This window comes from Garra rufa, chromosome 19 (assembly GCF_049309525.1).
Source record: "Garra rufa chromosome 19, GarRuf1.0, whole genome shotgun sequence".
Classification (NCBI taxonomy): domain Eukaryota; kingdom Metazoa; phylum Chordata; class Actinopteri; order Cypriniformes; family Cyprinidae; genus Garra; species Garra rufa.
The window spans coordinates 23,432,413-23,451,745 of record NC_133379.1 but is presented as its reverse complement, the minus strand read 5'-3'; the positions used below and the strand labels follow the sequence as shown (position 1 = coordinate 23,451,745).

The window sequence follows — 19,333 nt, the reverse complement described above, 5'->3', positions numbered from 1 at the left end:
TGACGCTAGCAGTACATTAAAAACCATAAATGATGTGATGGGGGAATTTGAATGAACAAACGGCATTGAATTTCACCTTCAACCTTCACGTACAGACATGTTCCACTATTCGAGACATGGGTGACCCACTTCTGAAATAGATCATTTCGCAACTATCGGGAAGTGTGGATGCAAAAACGATTTCAAAGTAAAAATGATCAAGCTTCTACAAAAAAAAAAAATAAGATGGTAAGAGATAAATCTCTGAACTCTGAATACAACTAATGCCAGCAAGAAATTTGCGAGCATGTCGCTTCCTGACAAACAGCATTCCGGTAAGGAATACATCTGCCAACACTTGCCTAAACATTTCATCGAAAAAACAAACGTGATTTATAATTTCAGCACCATGTGCCATGGCTACAGTCTTAGTTTGTGTCAACAAGAAGCAGGTAAATGTGCCACTGTCTTCCTTGAATCAAAACAGGACACACATCACTTTTCTTTAAACAAGTCAGTTGTTAAACTTTTGAGGCATTACATAATCTTCCAAAACGAACATTTGAGGTATAACATAATTTTTTGAATATTAGTAACAAAAGCTCTAAAACAGTCTTAAAATCCAACAGCAGAAACAACAACGCGATCCAGGAAGAACAAAGATGATCGCCACACATGCACATCCACTCACACAACAGTCGTGTCCTAAAAACCCAGTAATGCTTAAACGCCAACAAATTTATCATACACTCCCAAAACAAATCCATTAACTATTGGATCCTCAGAAAAAATGAGAAAAACCACCAGCGGGGTTCAAATCCGCAAAAGGCCATCGCAATACATGATTAAAGGAAACACTGTCGCAATTTGATCTTACACCTTGTGTAAATCACAATTTCCTGGAGAGCAATGAGGAAAAGCAGGCAGCTCTAAAATTAATGGAAATACAAAAACAATAAATTATCAGCATGACACACTAAACCGGCCAGTTTGTATACATCTGTAGATCAATTAAAAGGGATGGTTTACCCAAAAATGAAATTGTCTCATTTTTTTACTGTTAACCTGTTCTGGTCCCCAAATGGGGAACATCAAATGTTTGGTAAACTCATACAGGTTTAGAACAACTTGAGGGTGAGTAAATAAAGACCATTTTCATTTTCAGGTGAACTGTCTTTTTAAGAGGTATGCGTCATGTTATTTCCTCAACAAACTACTAAAAGAATAAAACCTTCATGGAACCCTCACACACTTAAAACAAACTAAAAATGAAACAACACAAGAACAGCACCTGTGCTATTTCAGGAAATGCAGTGCACCGCTTAAATACTAAAATAGGCGGATGAGTCCAAACAACCCAGGCTTGTCAGCGTTTCCCTTTCAATGGTGGAGTGGTTTTCCTCAGGCAGCACACAGTGGGTTTTATTTAGGGCTCTGGATGCTCTTTAACGGACTCCTCCTTTAGTTTCTGTTCCTGCATACGAGTACGTGTCGAGCCTGAAAGGACAAGAACAAATGTTTAAGCAATAGCCTTTAACGTGATGCTGAATTATACCACAATGACTTGCATCTGATGATTACAGTATTTTGCAATGTTTCTGTCTGAATCTAACTAGGCAGAATACAAAATAAGTTGAGTTGAGTATTCAGCTGAAAAATATGAGATTCTTATCATTCTTAATTTTGATTCTGAAAACTCTTATCTGAATAATAATCATTTTGTAGAAGTACTATAATTTAAAAGAACTTTTTCTATTTTAAAAATATTGGAAAATTGTATCATCTGATGGCAAAAGCAGCAATTACTCCAGTCACACTTCAGAAATCATTCTTAATCATTTCATTTATGATCAACTGCCTTTTGCAGGATATATATTAATACATAATGACACAATAGTTCCAGGGTGTTGATTAGTCAAAACTGCCTTCCAAAATGAACAACTGTTTTCGTTTTACAATTAATAGTTCAGGTCTACTTCATGTTATCCGCATGTGAGAATGCAGAAAAAAGTGAAGTAATGCAAAAATACAAAGCAGGATGCATCTAAAACAAGATCAGCATGAGGAACTTGTTATTAAGCGGTTATTGTTTTTTAGCAGAGCAACACATAGGTTTGTGCATCTCAGCTGTTAGACAACAGCTTCTCAACAAATCAAAAGTGTTACATGATGTAAAGCTGTTATTGCACAGATGCCAGACTTATAAATGACTAACAAACAATATTTTCTTTTGGTTTATCACAAAAGATAAAAGATAAGTATTAAGACTTGTATGGCTTAATATAATATCAATTATGTCTCTTACTGAATATATTAAGTAGAAAAACCATGGAAGATTTATGTTATTTAAAAATCCACATAGTTTTACACATATTTTGGACTTGGGGGTGGGGGGCGCCAATATTTTGATGACACGAAATGGCTGTACTCTGAGCTACTGGCGCTACCAGTTGCATTTTGTTTTACCACAAGACAACTCGAAAAAATATAATCCTGATGCGATGCCACATTGTGCAGGTTTTGGTTGTAATTTTCAGATGAAGGGCTACAGATTAGATGTACAGTATGTCACGAAAGTGAGTACACCCCTCACATTTCAGCAACCATTTAAGTATATCTTCTCAAGGGACAAAACTATAGCAAACAGTTTGCTGAAGACAACCTGTCCAAGAGCATGAATTACTAGAACCATGTCCTGTGGTCTGACGAGACTATAAGATAAACTTATTTGGGTCAGATGGTGTCCAGCATGTGTGGTGCCCAGGATGATTAAGGCAGTGCCAGATAACAATGGTGCTACCACAATATATTGACACTTTGGACAAGTTCACTTAGGGTGTACTGTATGTTGAGTAATTTTCAGGGGACCATAAAATCTACACTGCTATACAAGCTGCACATTGACTACTCTAAAATATATCCAAGTTTTATTTCTATAGTACTGTCCCTTGAGAAGATATACTAAAATGGTTGCCGAAATGTGAGGGGTGTACTCACTTTTGTGAGATACTGTAAGTCTTCACTGCTAGCCATAAGAAGAGAAGAAAAGAATGGGAAGATGCCTGTGGATGAATAAAACTTTCTAAAGACCAATGTCTTTGTTCTCTCCACCCTAATGCCTTTGAGGCTTTTAGTAGACCACAGCTACTGAAAGAGCTTACAATTGGCAGAGACAAGAAACGCTAGATGCCATCCTGGCAGGATGTAAACATGCGATGTTTGTCATGACGTTTGAGCCACTGAAGGAGTTTCTCAGCAGTGTTAATTTCATTGACGAATAATTTGTCAACATTTTTTTCACAGACGAAAAGGATATAACGAACTAAAACTCATTTTGAATGACAAAAACTATGATGGAAATCTATTGACATTTTTGTCAACTGATAAAAACGAGACGAAAATGTTAGGGAGGGACAATTTGAGAAGACATTTTTTCAGAACGAATCTGCTGCGTGGTTAGGAGGTTAGATGCGTACATATGAATTGTATCATAGCCTATTCATCGATTAGACGGAACATAAACTAGCTGCATGTCTCATAAAATGTTCAAAAAAAGTCACTATCTGGGAAAACACAAAAGCGAACTCAATTCGGTCCGGCTTTTGGAGCACGTTTCACACAGCACATGAGTACTTTCACATCGCATGAATGGAGAAATACACACATAATGATGTAGAATTGTTTGTGTTCACAAGTATTCATATAAACACAATCGATTACGCCTTAAAGGGAGACACTGCAGACAAAAACACTGTTTTTTCATGCACCTGTCAAGTTTGAGATTTTGGGCTTTTTGGTGTTTCATAAAGTGTTTTTTTTTCAGACTAGTGGAAAGAAAACACCCAAAAGACACTGTTAAGTGTTTCTTTCATAGCCCTTTATCTATTCGTGTCAATAGATTTCAATTACAATACATATTTTTAAAGGCCATTGAGTTTTTTCTCCTAAACTGAGCCATAAATCTCCACTTCAGTAGCACTTACACACACCAAACTTTACATTTTTATTTCTATTGTCTATATATTAGTCTATATTCTGAAAGTTTTTACAGAGGGATTTGTTGATATATAATTTGCTTTATTTTATACATTTTATTCCCCCAAAAATGGTAAAAAAACCAAAACGTTTTTCTAAGTTTCTAAGAGTGACAAAATTAGATACCCAAAATCCCCTCTGTAAAAACATTTGACTCTAATATGTCAAAAAAAAAAATTTAACAATTTGAAACTGACCTCATCCAGTGTTTAGATTTGTGTACTAGAAATGTATGCAAATTAGTGCATATTTAATTAAATAATGCCTCATTTGCATATTTAAACCTAACATTTTAGAAAACTTGTAATACAAAAAATGTTTGAAATTATCAATGTAATCAATCAACTGGGTAAGTAAGGCGATAACTATTAGTTACTTTTTTTTTAACCCTATTCACCTTCAGTGTCTTGCCTTAAGTGAACGTAAACAGTTGGGAGAATACCGGATGTGTATCAGTACATTGCATCCGTACATTCACTTTTAAAAGGACAGCAGCCTAATTTAGTTGCTATTGTCAGGTTATTGATGCTATTGATGTTAATCAAGCAACAAAAGACAGACAGAAAAATCAATCACTGCTCATTACTGAATCAATTTAGTAGCCCTAATAAAGATTAATCCAAATTTCTTTATAGAAATAAATGTCTTTTTGAAAGAATGAAGAACATGGTAAACAAGTTATTATAAAGAACGCACAATTAGCCTATATAACCATTTGTAATTATTCGAAAAGACCATGTTCTTGTTCTTTATGAGAAGTGGTTTCATTTAATTTTAATACAAAGGTATGTTGTGTCACCGCAGTTAAATCGGTGTCTATCATGATAAAACCTTAATATCAAACCTTTATAATGAGTTTGGAAATTTGCGAGAAATGCATTACACTGTAACTAAACCCATTAGATTTTAGCCGATTAAATTTACTGTACATTTAGTAGACTAAAATCTTATATTTAGTCAACTAAAACTAGTCTAAAGCTAAAACAATTCAGATGACTAAATGAAAAAACTAAATGCCATTTTAGTCAAAAGACTATGGACTAAAACTAAATCAAAATTTGCTGTCAAAATTAACACTGTTTCTTTTCGCAGATTTCACTCGATATCTGGGGGTGGTTTGTCTCCTTGAGGGGAAAAATCGATGGTACAACATTTGGTTTAAGCCTACGCTTATATCCATCACCACCAGTCTTTCAGTAGCGGTGGTCATTGAATCAGTATTTCATTTTCCAAGCTGTGTATTCAGAGTTGTGTTGCAGTAAAAATAGCAACAGGTAACACCAGTAGCTTACCAAGTGCAACCATTTCACATCAAAATGGCGCCCTCCATAGTCCAAAATATGTATATAACATTGTGGATTTCAAATAAATGCTGTTTTTGAACTTTCTATTCAAAGAATCGGTTTCCACAATAGTAGTAAGCAACTGTTTTAACATTGATAATAAGAAATGTCAAAATGTTGACCACCAAATCAGCATAAATGATCATGATGACACTAATTCAGCTGGGCCATCACAGGAATAAATTACATTTAAAATATATAACCATTTACTTTTTGAAATTCTTACTATCATATGCAATTACTATGTAAACATACATTAAACACCACCATCTGACTCATTACAAAAATACAAAAAAACAAACAAAAAAAAAACATACAGACATGAGGAAGTGTGATGGCTTGTCTTTGTGGTACTGGGAAATCCAGCTCACAACTCAGACAACAGACATGCACGTAGGTTGTAGGAAACTTACTCATCTCAGCCAGCTTCTGGATCAGCGTTGACTCGCCACTTGATTTGCTAAAAATGAACAAACATTCTTAATGATTCACTGGATTCAAACTTGGAGAGATAAATGAATAAAAAAAGAGAAGATAAATCCCACCTTCCGTCCGCTTCATCTTGTCCATCCATGTCAAAGCGTAATCTCTTCAGGGGTTTGGGGGCGGAGCCTCCATCCAGACTCCTCTTGAGAGACCAATCGGTGCTGCTCACCATCTCATTAATCTTCTGAAACTTGTCTGCAGACTGTTGAGATGAAAAGAGTTTTTAAATAAAGTCTAACACATTTAAAAATGGACTGAACTTTTAATAAGTGCTTTATATCACTGACCCCAAAGGATTCGCCGATAGATATAAGAATTCTGTCCAGGATGCCATAAAAGAAAAGATACAGGACAATTAATACAAACACACACTAAATCACATAATCTTGTAATTTTTTTAGTTAAAAATATGTGACCTTTAGACCACAAAACCATAAGGGTCAACTTGAAACTGAGATTTATACATGAACGCTTTCCATAGATGTATGGTTTGTTAGGATAAAACTAAATTTGGCTGAGATACAAGCATTTGAAAGTCTGGAATCTGAGGGTGCAAAAAAAAAAAAAAAAAAAAAAACTAAATATGTGACCCTGGACCACAAAACCAGTCATAAGGTTAAATTTGACAAAACTGAGATTTATACATCATATGAAAGCTCAATAAATAAGCTTTCTATTGATGTATGGTTTGTTAGGATAGGACAATATTTGACTAAGATACATCTATTTGAAATCAGAAATCTGAGGATGCAAAAGAATCAAAAAGACTGAGAAAATCACCTTTAAAGTTGTCCAAATTAGGTTCTTAACAATGCATATTACAAATCAAAAATTACATTTTCATATGTTTACAGTAGGAATTTTACAAAAAAATCTTCATGGAACATGAACTTTACTTAATTTCTTAATGATTTTTGGCATAAAAGAAAAATCAAAAATTTTGACCCATGCAATGTATTTTTGGCTATTGCTACAAATATACCCCAGCGACTTAAGACTGGTTTTGTGGTCCAGGGTCACATATTGAGAAAATCGCCAAAGTTGTCCAAATGAAGCATATTACTAATCAAAAATTAAGTTTTGATATATTTACAGTAGGAAACCTACAAAATATCTTCATGGAACATAATCTTTATTTTGGCATAAAAGAAAATTTGATAATATTGACCCATACAATGCATTTTTGGCTATTGCTACAAATATACCCATGCTACCTAAGACTGGTTTTGTGGTCCAGGTTAACATACTAGAAAACCTCACTAATCATCATGTCTCATCCCAAAATAATACAGCAAAAATAAAGTTATCTAGTCAAAAGACAATACAGAATTTAAAATGTAAACAGGGTTTCTGCAGGATTTTCAAATCTTATTTAATGCCTTTTTTAATGACATTTTTAATGCCATACGCAACCAATAACTTAACACGGCTGTGTATGAATGCGTATATTATAATGCATTTTTTTCATGCGGCCTTACAATGAGGCAGCAATGAACATACATTACTCAGCTGAACATAATTAGAAATGGTTTAGGAGACAGCTTAAAATGTCAGCGTTTATTTGCAGATTTCAAAATTTCAAATATCATCAATTCTAAACAGAAAAATTTCAGAAATTTCTTAGAGGCTAAAACTGGCCGCTCTTAAAAAGTCTGTGTCACACAATTTTGGACCGGCCAGAAGCAATTACCAAACTGGTTCCGTGTTTATCATACTTCGCGACAGTGAATCAAAGTTATTAATTATACAGGCTACATTCAAGATAAATTGGTAATATTTGTTTCTTCAACACTATCTAAAGTTTTAATGCCTGTATAAAACAATTTAATGCTTTTTAATGCCATTTAAGGCCTTAATTTTCGCAAAATCAATTTAATGACTTTTAATGCTTTGTGTAAAGAAACCCTGTGTAAAGATTCTGAATGTGTCCAAAATTGATGGACAATGACAGATGTTAACACCGACCTGCTCCGTGGGGTCATGACCAATGGAGACATACGGCTGCTTTTCAAAGGGGAGACGTAGACGTTATTGCTACCAGGCACCCGCAGAGGAGAGTTTTTATAGGGGCTGCAGGGGATACGGGGAATGGGAGACAGAGGCGGCGGCTGGGAAACAAATAGAAACACCCTTAGGTCAACCACAGATTGCTGTGAAATGTATTAATTTGAATATGATTCCAAGCCACTAGGGGGCAGTATAATACAGGTAAAGTTTGATTCAATAAAAGTAAAAGTGAGCTTCTCACCCGAGGAGAGGAATACTGAAGGATGTTAGTCTTAAGCTTCTGCATGAAGACCAGGTTGTAGAAGACAATGATAGAGTCGTACTGACCCTCTCTGATAAGCACACGCTTAAATGTCTGGGAAAAAATGAAGAGAAAGATGGGTTGGGTGTTTGTTAACATTACTTTAGATTCATTCAGAATGATCATCAGAATTCAAACATTTAAAAGAGAACACAAATGACTGAGTCTCACCTCCTGATTAGTATTTGGCATCTCTTTGTAAGCAGTCACAATTGTTTTGAAGCGCAAGTCCACGTTTTTCACCTTGCATATGGCATACATAGCAGACATAATCAACTGCAAAAAAAAAAAAAAAAGAAAAAGGAGGAGAGGGTTTTTAAAACATTACACTGAACATATGTTAAAGGTAACAGAATGCAAATGCAAGATATTATTAAGGGCTGCCTTCGATTAAAGATTTTTCTTGTTGACCAAATTCATTCATTTCAAGCATTAGTCGACTATTAGTTGCATGTTTAATAATAAACCATATAAATCATAATAATGAGCCTTTAATTGCCCACATAGCCTAATAAGTGCTCAAGCAAAAACAGCTAGCCACAGTGCACTGGCAGATGTAATAGTTAAGAATGTGCCAGGGAAAAACAGCAAGGACATTGCATTAATGGTTTAATAATTTCTTGATAAACAAGTGCTTTCTTTGTTTTCAGCTTAACCTGACTCTAGTCACCTCCACAGAAGTGATGCGACTGTATGCATGTTTAATTCCGATTACATAATCTAACAATATTTTGAATTGGTTAATTTAAAAGTAGACATTAAACTCTCTATTGATATATTTGTATGACCGCAAATGATGGAGAAGTATTTTAAGAGCAAGGTACTGCACCGGCGCCTTAATCTGTCATGAAGTAAGTGTGCTACTGTTCAGGGTTTCACACTCAACACAGACACTTGAATAGCTCACATTTTTCTAGGTTAACATAAGATTGAGCTGCAACGTAACGTTGTTACTACATACATCTTTCAGATGAAAAAACGTATTTGAAGTTGATAAACGACAGGTGAGCGTTTTGATGCCCTGCCTGATATTACCACATAAACCAGCCGTTAATGATCTGTCTTTCAGACTGCTCGACTTCGCCACTTCCTGTGGAATGTTTTTTTCTGCAACTAAGCGACTAATTTTGGTCGACCAAGCCACTTCTCGTTGACTAATGGTTAGCTGACTATTAGGGGGCAGAGCCCTAGTATTATTGTAAAATTTATGAAAAATGAGCTGGTAGTACCTGGTCTAAGTGTCTGTCTCGCATTAATTCATACTCGTTCTGGAGGGTGTGCTGAAGCAAGGTCCATATTATTGGCTCCAGTTCTGGGTGTGAGGTCAGCAGGTGCGAGAACAGTGTTTTCAGTCGCAGATAGGCCATCCTGTATACTGAAAGACAAAAAAAAAAATAATAATAATAATAATAATAAAGTCAGTGGTGTGCAGTGGTGCTCTGAAATGTTTTTGTTTTTACATCAAATGTAAATCGTGACCCAGTCCCATTTTTTGGTTAAATAAACATTACTTACACTATCAGAAAAAATAAATAAAAAAATCCAATTTTACATTTTTACATTAATAATATTTGATGTGATCTAGGAAGCTTAAGGTTTGGAATCCATATGAAAGCCCTTTACAAAACTGTAATAAAAGTTATGGCTATCTTAAGTTGGCTGATAGCTTTGATTCTCAGAAACAGAATTGTGAGAAAAAAGGGTTTAAAATGAGACGGGTTTGACTTTTACCTCACGGGTTTAACAAGAGCTGTCTGTCAAGTCAGGAGCGCTATACTACATCATTACTCAAACAGACTATTACCAAGTTTGAGCAGATTAAGATGAGTGAGATTGTTTAAGTGAGCAGCTACAGTACTTCAGACTGTGTTGTTGTGGGCCATCACACAATATTTAAAAATAAAGAAATAAAAAAAAAAACTTTGCATGCCATAGTTTACACAGGATTGGCGGGGAATGTGCACTGATACACCTTTATTAAATATGTTTTGTGGCTTATTTTGATCGGTTACCTGTTTTTGTGGTGTTTAGAGAAAGCAGTGCATTCTTAACATAAGAGAAAGACAGGCATTTCTTGCTGCAATATTTTTCTGAACTAAACAAGTGAACTTTGCCTAGATATTTTCAGAGATGAGACAAGATGTTACAGATTCATTTAATGAAAACCTAATGTTGACCAAAAAAATTGCCATTCAACCTATTTTTTTTTAATTTCCTGAAAACGTCTGGGTGCGACATCCGACTGGTTTTCCCAGATCGCATCACATATAATCAATATTCTATTAAAACCAAATACAAATCTCAAGTTAGTGTTTTTAGGCATTTTACATTTATACCAAAATAACAACTCAAGGCAGTAACAATTTAAACAATATTTTTTTATGCACTTACATTCAACTATTCTTTTTAACAGTTAACTATTTGAATTTTTCGGATCATCAGTCTTCAAAGCTCTGTAAATATTGGTCACAGCCGATCACTCACTAAAAACTCCCATAGATCTTGTTCATACACCATACGCCAAGTCTTATTTTGATGTAACAAAGTGCTTATATCTAAGTGTGAGTCGTTTACTCAATTTTTTATATTGGTCTTCCCATTAACATCATTTTATTGTTCATTCAGACTGTTTCACAAACTGAAAGAACACTAGAGGTAGGAGTTACCGCATGAACCAATCACAGTTGATCATAACCAGTCATATCCAATTATATTATGATGGAGGCATTGCCTCCTCTCACGGAACACTTTAGGGGTCTGTTAAAACTTAATGGGCTCAGGGGAGGCAAGAATGAACTTGCCTCCTGCTGTAACTGTACCTGCTGGTGTTGCTGTTGGACAATGTTTCTTTAGAAAAACTAGTGATTTATAGTTTTTAATGTTATATTTTGTAATATTAGCATTGTTTATTTTGTACTACAAATTTCACTTAAAATACTGAATGAGAAAAAAGCAAAAGCAACGCTATTAATGCACGCTATTATAGCTTGTGTATAAAGGTAAGCTCTGCTTTAACCTACATTTTTTGTAGAAGAGGCTCAGAGAGTTTGAACGGAGTGCTTTGGTGCCTGGTGTGGGGAGCTCGGCCTCCGTTGCTGGGGGTTGACGGCTCGGCCGCACAGGAGAGAGATACCTAGTGAAAGTGAGAAGGTTAAACACATTACATTCACATTTTGCTTTTGAAAATGAGAGGGCTAAACAATGTCACTGGTTAAAATACTGTACAAATGTTTCACAGATTTTCTAACACTTTTGAAGTCTCATATGCTCATTAAGTCTTCATTTATACACAAATAACTTCAAAATATTTAGGAGGTGAACAAATCATTCAGTCTTTAGAATTATCTTTGGAATCAGATCAGATTCATTAAAAAATACCAGCTCAAAAGAATGATTCATTCACAAAGCAGACTGATTCAGTCATCAAGTTTAATGTATAACTCATCAATAATCCAGTAACAACGGTTTTTGGGAGTCAACTCACTGGAGAGGAAGATTAGCACCTAATTACTTAAGTATTGGTTTGTTAAATTTGTTTGACTTAGATTTCAAAGGGGAAGTCTACATACATACTGTATATTAATGCAACATGAATTTGCATGAACTGAAATGTCAACTGTTTCCCACCACCACACAAGACTAGCACACAAGGCTGACCATATGCAAGTGGTTAACCTTATTTTAGAGACAAATTTGTATACCATAGACTTTCCACAGCTCACAGACAGGCGTTGTCTCAGGCCTAGTAACCTACAAGCTTGTTTGCAACCTAAAACTTTCCAGACTTTTGGTTCCCTGTTTGTTAATCAAAAGAAATCACGCCACTGTTCTCACGGAGAGGTGCCCCCCCGAAACTAGCATTAATCTTACAGTGCTGCAATACACTAAACTATGACTAATCAGACTTTGAATTATGCAATAGGTATTTCATCACATAGCTCTGCTGGAAATCATAGGCCCAGAATTCCCAGAAGCATTATTATTATTATTATTAGAATATACTCAAATAAATTACATTCGCTGTTTTTTTAGCTACATGTACACCGATTAAACATAATCCCTTCAAAATGCCCCAATAAAAGTAAAATCACATGATAAAATCATTTAGTAATCTAAGGAAATTGAATCCCCTTTTTAAATGAAGACTAAAGCTAAATATTTTGCTAATCAGTGTTGATGTATTTTGTGTAAAAGGCTAAGATCCTAATGTTTGAGTGTGACCAAATAAACGTCATATAGATGTTGATTCAGATGCAAGTTCACATCGGAAGAACAATCTCGTGCTGATTTTGTCTGCTTCCCAATGTTCTAGTTACGCAATAACTTCCTAAGTCAGAACGGGGCACATTTCCTCTAACCGAAATTAATTTTAGACATCGCAGCTGCATGGGCAGCATCGTCTGAGAAGCGGTAGAAATTGACTTCAAAAGGATTGATTCATCAATTTAAACAAACTCCAGTATCAAAGGCAGCTAGAACAGAAATTGATTCTTTTGCATACGGTATGACGTGGTATAGTTTCAAACAGGATGTTGATTTAGTGGTTCAGAATTGCACAGCCCTTGTTCTGAGGGGTGACTTACAAGTCAGCAGCAGTGTGGTTGTGATGGAGGGGTTGGTTTAGTGTCGCAGGTGGCTCTGCTTGTTCCCCAGGTCCTTCCTCGCAAGACTGTTTAAGGAGGTCAAAGAGAGGAGAGTCCTGCACAGAAGAACAAGATGTTGAGTTACATCACTGATCCGAAACCGAGAATGTCTATAATGAAGAACTAATTAGAGGAAACAATGCAACTTATCTTGAATGAGGCCCTGTTAGGAATTTCATTTGAACACTATGTGGATTCATATTCAAGGGATCCGCACTCGCTTAATCTTCTTAATCACTTTCAACTTATTTTAATTTAGCAACAGAGCAATCAGATGTTTCGGCTGCAAGCTTTCTTCAGTGAATCATATAGTGACGTTTCCCACAAGAGTAGAAAAAAAGAATTGAAGTCCAAACACTATGTGGTTAATAAATTCATTCTTATTTTATTTCCAAATATTACTTTTGATAAAGAAAGAAAAAAATTTATAATTAAAGCGTTAGTTAATCCAAAAATGAAAATTCTGTCATTGATTACTCTTGTGAATGGATGTCAAAGACTGACACAAAAGAGAAGAAATTGTGGAGTAAAGTCATTCTTGTAGCTTCATAACATTACGGATGAACTACTAATGTCAATATTGACTATTTTAATGATGGCCTGGGAACATGTCAGAGGCATTGCTGTCTATGCACGATCAGAAAGCTCTCGGATTTCATCAAAAATATCTATAATTTGTGTTCCAAAGATGAATAAAGGTCTTATGGGTTTGGAACGACATGAGGATGAGGGTAATAAATGATAGAACTATCCCTTTAAGCTATATAAGAGACTTTTTAGAGATAAAAAAAAAATCTATAAAAATACACTTAATTCACACTTCAAACAGTTGATAATCTGAAAGAAAACATTAACAGAAGGTTAAGGAAAAAAGGTTTGATTTTTTTTACTTTGCATGCTTTTGACTCCAATAATTTTATTCAAAACCGGTTGGACAAAAAGTGTAATGAACTCTTGACACTCCCCTTGATTTACAAGCTATATGAGTTTGCATAATATGCTGTGCGTATGATGTCACGTCGAGGTAAATGTGTGAACTTTGGACTGGCAATCCCTCTTTGTAAGTGCTAGGAATCAATGAGCAATGTGCTTTTGCTTACAACACACACCCTTTATAATCAAAAAGAATCCACGAGGAAAAAGCAAAACAAAAAGGACAAACCACTTTCTAGCAAAGATCTGAAAAATCATGAGCTCCAAAATAAACTCTTTTCATACACTACATGTCAAAAGTTTTTGAACAGTAAGAAGTGCAAGCCTGCATTCATTAGATCCGAAGTACAGCAAAGTGCGGTAAAATTGAAATTTTTTACTATTTTCTATCTGAATATATTTTAAAATGTAATTAACATCATTACTCCAGTCACATGATCCTTCAGAAATCATTGTAATATTCTGATTTGCTGCTACAAAAACATTTGTGTTGAAAACAGCTGATCAGAATTTTTTGAAGTTTCTTTGATGAATAGAAAGTTCAGAAGAACAGCATTTATCTGAAATAGACATCTTTTGTAACATTACAAACGTCTTTATCAACACTTTATCAATTTAAAGCATCCTTGGTAAATTCATAAACTTTCAATTCATAAACGAATCTTGAACAGCAAATCAGCATATTATGCTGAAAATTTTGTATTGATCGCAGTAGAACACAGTTATTTTAAACAGTAAAAATATATTTCAATTTGACTGTTTTTGCTGTACTTTGGATCAAATAAACGCAGGCTTGGTGAGCAGAACTTCTTTTAAAAATTATTAAAATCTTACTGTTCAAAAACTTTTGACTGGTAGTGTATGATGTATGACTATAATAAATACAATTAAAAAAAACTTTTATTAAACAATGAAATTCACATTGTTTTTAAAGTAAAAAATTAGCCAGTCTCTGAAGTGCTCATTCTAGCAGTACAGAATCAAAAATATGTAATACAACTATACTTAAAGTGGTTTGGACTTTACTTGATAAAAAGAGGCTTGTGCAATGGTTCATGTTTTAGGTGACACCAATTTTGGATATGGATCTAGATGCCTATACTACACTAACAAATGGAAAAAAATAAGATCTTATCTTCAATATTGCAGAAACATTGCTTCCCCACAATATGGTCAGCCATGAGTCTAAAAGAAGTATTCAAACCAATATAAACTGTGTACACAACTTATTTTCATGTCTAGTACATGCATGAGAGAGCAACAGACTGATAGGAGGTGCTTGAACTCAAGCCCCACCCTCTCGCCTGCCTTTCAGTCGCCCATATGAAGAACACTCACTGTGTAAACCAGAGACTGAACAGCAGAGGTTGGATACTAAAAGCCTCACATGGCTACAACAAAAGTATGTAGACTATGACTAAGATCTCGTGGAGACAAAGACGATCACACCCCAAGTCACCCAGAGATGGAAAGCCAATTACAGGAACAAGAAACTGAAATGAAACCAGGCCGGTTGGTGGAAATTTCACGTCACTGTTCTTTGTGAAGAAAATCAACTGGGTATGGATTTTTTGTCTATCAAAGGCTCAAGACTGAGATTGAGAATCTTGTAAGCACTTTGGAATTGTGGATATGAAGAGCAAACATCTAGAAACCAACTTCCTGTGCCGGTAACAAGGCGGCTTTTCATTGAACCACATGCAAAAATATCCACCATGTCATGTTGAGAGGAAAAGAAGGTGGTAAACTCATGTGGTTTGTTCATGCTTACATTTGCACGCTTTTCGCACTTTGACAGAATTACGCAACATCTGAGTGGTAAGAAACTCCTTCTGGCAGCTTTGTGAAATGGACTGGATTTGTATACTCTTACTTAGAATTGAAAAGCACTGATTTGACTCCTTTATGCCAAACTCTAATCAATGACAATGACTGGGAAGAACAACTCAAGCAGCAGCTGTGCCTACGATGAGTTTAAATACGTGTTATACAGCTCCGTTTTCAGTATTGTCTTTATTCTCGGGCTGCTCTTTAACATGGTGGCCTTGTACATTTTCCTTTGCAGACTGAAAATGCGCAACGAGACCACAACGTACATGTTAAACCTTGTGGTCTCAGATACTCTCTTCGTCTTCAGCTTGCCTTTCAGGACGTTCTACTTCATTAACCGTCAATGGCCTTTTGGTGATGCTCTCTGCAAAATCTCAGTGGCCTTGTTCTACACTAACATGTATGGCAGCATCCTTTTCCTCACGTGCATCAGCATGGATCGCTTCCTGGCGATCGTATATCCCTTCGCGTCTAGGACACTGAGGACCAAACGCAATGCTAGAATCGCCTGCGGCCTGATCTGGGCGATTCTGCTGTCGGGAGCGTTCACCGCAGGTTTCGTGATGGACACAACTTCGTATACAAACAACGAAACATACTGTTTTGAAAACTACTCCAACTCCCAATGGAAGACCAAGGTGTTCAAAGTCGTAGTGTTAATGGAAACTGTGGGCTTTTTGATTCCGCTGATGATCAACTTTATTTGCTCAATGAAGGTTCTGCAGACCTTACGACACCCGGAGAGCATCAGCCGAGGGGGGCAACTGAACAAAACTAAGATATTGCGTATGATTGTGGTGCACTTGCTGATTTTCTGTTTTTGCTTCATTCCGTACAACGTCAATCTGGTCTTTTACACTTTGGTCCGAAGTCAGGTTATTACAAACTGCACTGTGGAGTCTGTGGTCCGGACGATTTATCCGATCGCATTTTCCATCGCCGTGACCAACTGTTGCTTTGACCCGGTGATCTATTACTTCACCTCTGAGACGATTCAGAACTCTATTAAACGAAAGTCTTATGCGGTCCGCAAAAACACGATGAACAATACAATTGACAACAGTGTTACCAGATGTGACTCGATGAATAAAATCACTTCTCTCAAAGTTAAATTCATCATTGAAGAGTCTACAATATAACCAAAGTTCTTTTTTACACCTATTTTATATCAAATTGTATTCATCTGACATATTCAGCCAATTGGCTGGCACAGGATATACTGACTGATAACTAACTGAAGACTTGCCAAAGTATAAAGTCTGAGTATCATCTTGGTGCTAAAATGGATGCGTTTACAAACCAAACCCAACTACTATTTTCCTTAATGGATTATTCATCTTGTAATTGTATAAGAACTGTATATGACTGAGACCTGACAAAGAAATATCAGTATTTCTGTACAAAGTGCGACATTTCAAGACAAACAACAGATTAAATAAGCCTTTTTACTGAAAAAGTCTAAACGGCAGCATTTTATGTGTCATGAATTAATAACGGGTAACACTAAGGTTCATCAGTTAACATGATCTAAGAATGAACAATACTTTTACAGCATCTTAGTTAATGTTAAATTTCAGCATTTACGAGGGCATTATTAAAATCACAAGTTGTGTTAACATTAGTTAATGCACTGTGAACTAACATGAACAATAAACGATTGTATTTTTATTAACTAACATTAACAAAGATGAATAAGTAGTGTTATAAATGTATTGTTCATTCATGTTAACAAATGACACCTTATTATAAAAAGTGTAACCTATAATGAATATTTTTAACAGCATCTGGTTTCATTTTAGTTTATAAACAGCTACATTTTAATTCACTCTTAATTTATACAGAATATATGTAGAAAGGAACTAAATTATTAAATACCATTGTTAGTTGTTATTATATATATGCTATTGCATTTACTAAATGTTAGCTGAATCTTATTGTACAGTGTTACCATCTAAAATGTCATTATTTTGTTCTACATTTAAATGTATTAACGCAATAAAACTCTAGTTTATGTACAGTGATATTTACCAAAACTGCCAGTCTGACACTTGGGGTAAAAATGTTCTGATAAAATATTCCCATGTGTCATTTCATGTTTATTCCTGTGCAATTCAGACAGTTTGTATTGTTATCCAAGCCAAGTCACGTCTAAGGTAAACAAATTCCATTATATCCGTTTAGTCTGAGGACAAACTGCAAGAGGAAAAGGGAGAGGCTCATGGAGAACGATGACATTTTGTGGGCTTTGGTCTACTGATTATAATCAAGGTTTGACAATGTAAGAAATTAAGCTGATGACGAACAGGTCCGCAGGGTGTGTCGCTTGCATGCGGTTAGATTTACCCAGCAATAGCTCAAGCAGTATTTTTTTTTAATCTTTTTTCTAATTTTTATATTATATAATTTTGTAACTTTTATAAGTTCATTACCTTATTTTAAAATATCTTTCTTAAATGCAGTTTTAAAAACATACCACGAAGGAACTGAATGACTCAAATCAAAGCTGCATTTCAGGAGCGTTGAACATGACTGAACGAGCCCTGCACCATCACTCACACTGCATTCCTTGCGCAATCACATGCCCAGGGGCCACGCTCACAAATACTCTCAAATCATACCTCTAAAGGGCATTTTAAACAGTATGCGATAGACAGCAAGCTTTGCATGTGATCTTGCTGTTACACAAACACACAGACACAGGAGCCTGAATGGAATGAGTCGGTTTAATACCGGCCAGGACAATTCAAGCTCAAAGCTAGTGAGTGTAAAACACACTGCATTTCTGAAAACGATGAATGTAAAGGTTGTTTTTTGAATGCAAATGCTAATAAAACTAACAAAATGTCAATAAATTGTCTTTTATTTCTTAATAAAATGCCTTGCATACATATATTTATACAGTCAAGCCCGAAATTATTCATACCCCCGGCAAATTCTTTTCTTCAACCAGCAAGTTTTTTTTGACCGGAAATGACACGGAATTCTCCCAAAAGATAATAAGACTATGTACAAGAGGCATCATTGTGGAAAAAAATATATCTCTTAGCTTTTATTTACATTTGAACAAAAAATGGCATGTCCAAAATTATTCATACCCTTTGCAATCTGTCACAGTCAATGGAAAAATCCAAAGTTCTATACCAGAGGTTCTCAACTCTGGCCCTCGAGGTCCACTTTCCTGCAGAGTTTACCTCCAACCTTGATCAAACTCACCTGCCTGTAACTTTCTTGTAATGAGGAAGAGCTTGATTAGCTTGTTCAGGTGTGTTTGATTAGAGTTGGAGCTAAACTCTGCAGTAAAAATGGACCTCGAGGGCCAGAGTTGAGAACTCCTGTTCTATTTCATTCCAAATAGTCCAAGCCAGGGGTTTTCAAACCTGTCCTGGAGCCTCCCCTGCCCTGCACATTTTGCTTGTCTCTCTCATCTAATACACCTGATTCAAATCATCAGCTCATTAGTAGAGACTGCAAGACCTGAATTGGGTGTGCCTAATAAGGGAGACATACAAAATGTGCAGGGCAGGGGAGGCTCCAGGACAGGTTTGAAAACCCCTGGTCCAAGCTGTTCTAAAGCATCCTAATTACCCGGATTCATCGGGAACAGCTGTTTTAATCAACTCAACAGGTGAAAAAACTGAAGCTCTCTGCTGTTGGTTTGTGGACAGTCATGGCTAACACAAAGGAGCTCACTGAGGACCTGCAGCTGCACATTGTGGCTGCTCACAAGTCAGGAAAGGGCTATAAGACCATATCTAAATGTTTTGAAGTTCCAGTGG

At 35.7% G+C, this 19,333-nt stretch overlaps 2 protein-coding genes across 2 annotated transcripts in view; one reads left to right on the top strand and one right to left on the bottom strand.

Annotated features, from left to right (window-relative positions):
* Window positions 1-489: 489 nt before the first annotated feature.
* Window positions 490-19,333, bottom strand: part of rb1 (retinoblastoma 1) — a 40,113-nt gene continuing 21,269 nt past the window's right edge. The window contains exons 18-27 of the mRNA XM_073824134.1: window positions 12,735-12,850; window positions 11,172-11,284; window positions 9,381-9,526; window positions 8,323-8,427; window positions 8,092-8,205; window positions 7,809-7,951; window positions 6,131-6,161; window positions 5,903-6,045; window positions 5,771-5,817; window positions 490-1,476 (exon numbers count right to left, since the gene is read on the bottom strand). Coding sequence (XP_073680235.1) covers window positions 1,406-1,476; window positions 5,771-5,817; window positions 5,903-6,045; window positions 6,131-6,161; window positions 7,809-7,951; window positions 8,092-8,205; window positions 8,323-8,427; window positions 9,381-9,526; window positions 11,172-11,284; window positions 12,735-12,850 — 1,029 coding nt within the window. The 3' untranslated portion in view covers window positions 490-1,405. The remainder of the gene's footprint in view (window positions 1,477-5,770; window positions 5,818-5,902; window positions 6,046-6,130; window positions 6,162-7,808; window positions 7,952-8,091; window positions 8,206-8,322; window positions 8,428-9,380; window positions 9,527-11,171; window positions 11,285-12,734; window positions 12,851-19,333) is intronic.
* lpar6b (lysophosphatidic acid receptor 6b) lies at window positions 15,073-17,574 on the top strand. Its single transcript, XM_073824135.1, has one exon. The coding sequence runs from the start codon at window positions 15,650-15,652 to the stop codon at window positions 16,694-16,696; it is 1,047 nt and encodes a 348-aa protein (XP_073680236.1). The 5' UTR covers window positions 15,073-15,649; the 3' UTR covers window positions 16,697-17,574.

Bases quoted from the DNA above. Each gene is read 5' to 3' on its own strand.
- lpar6b (XM_073824135.1), top strand. From the start codon at position 15,650: ATGACAATGACTGGGAAGAACAACTCAAGCAGCAGCTGTGCCTACGAT.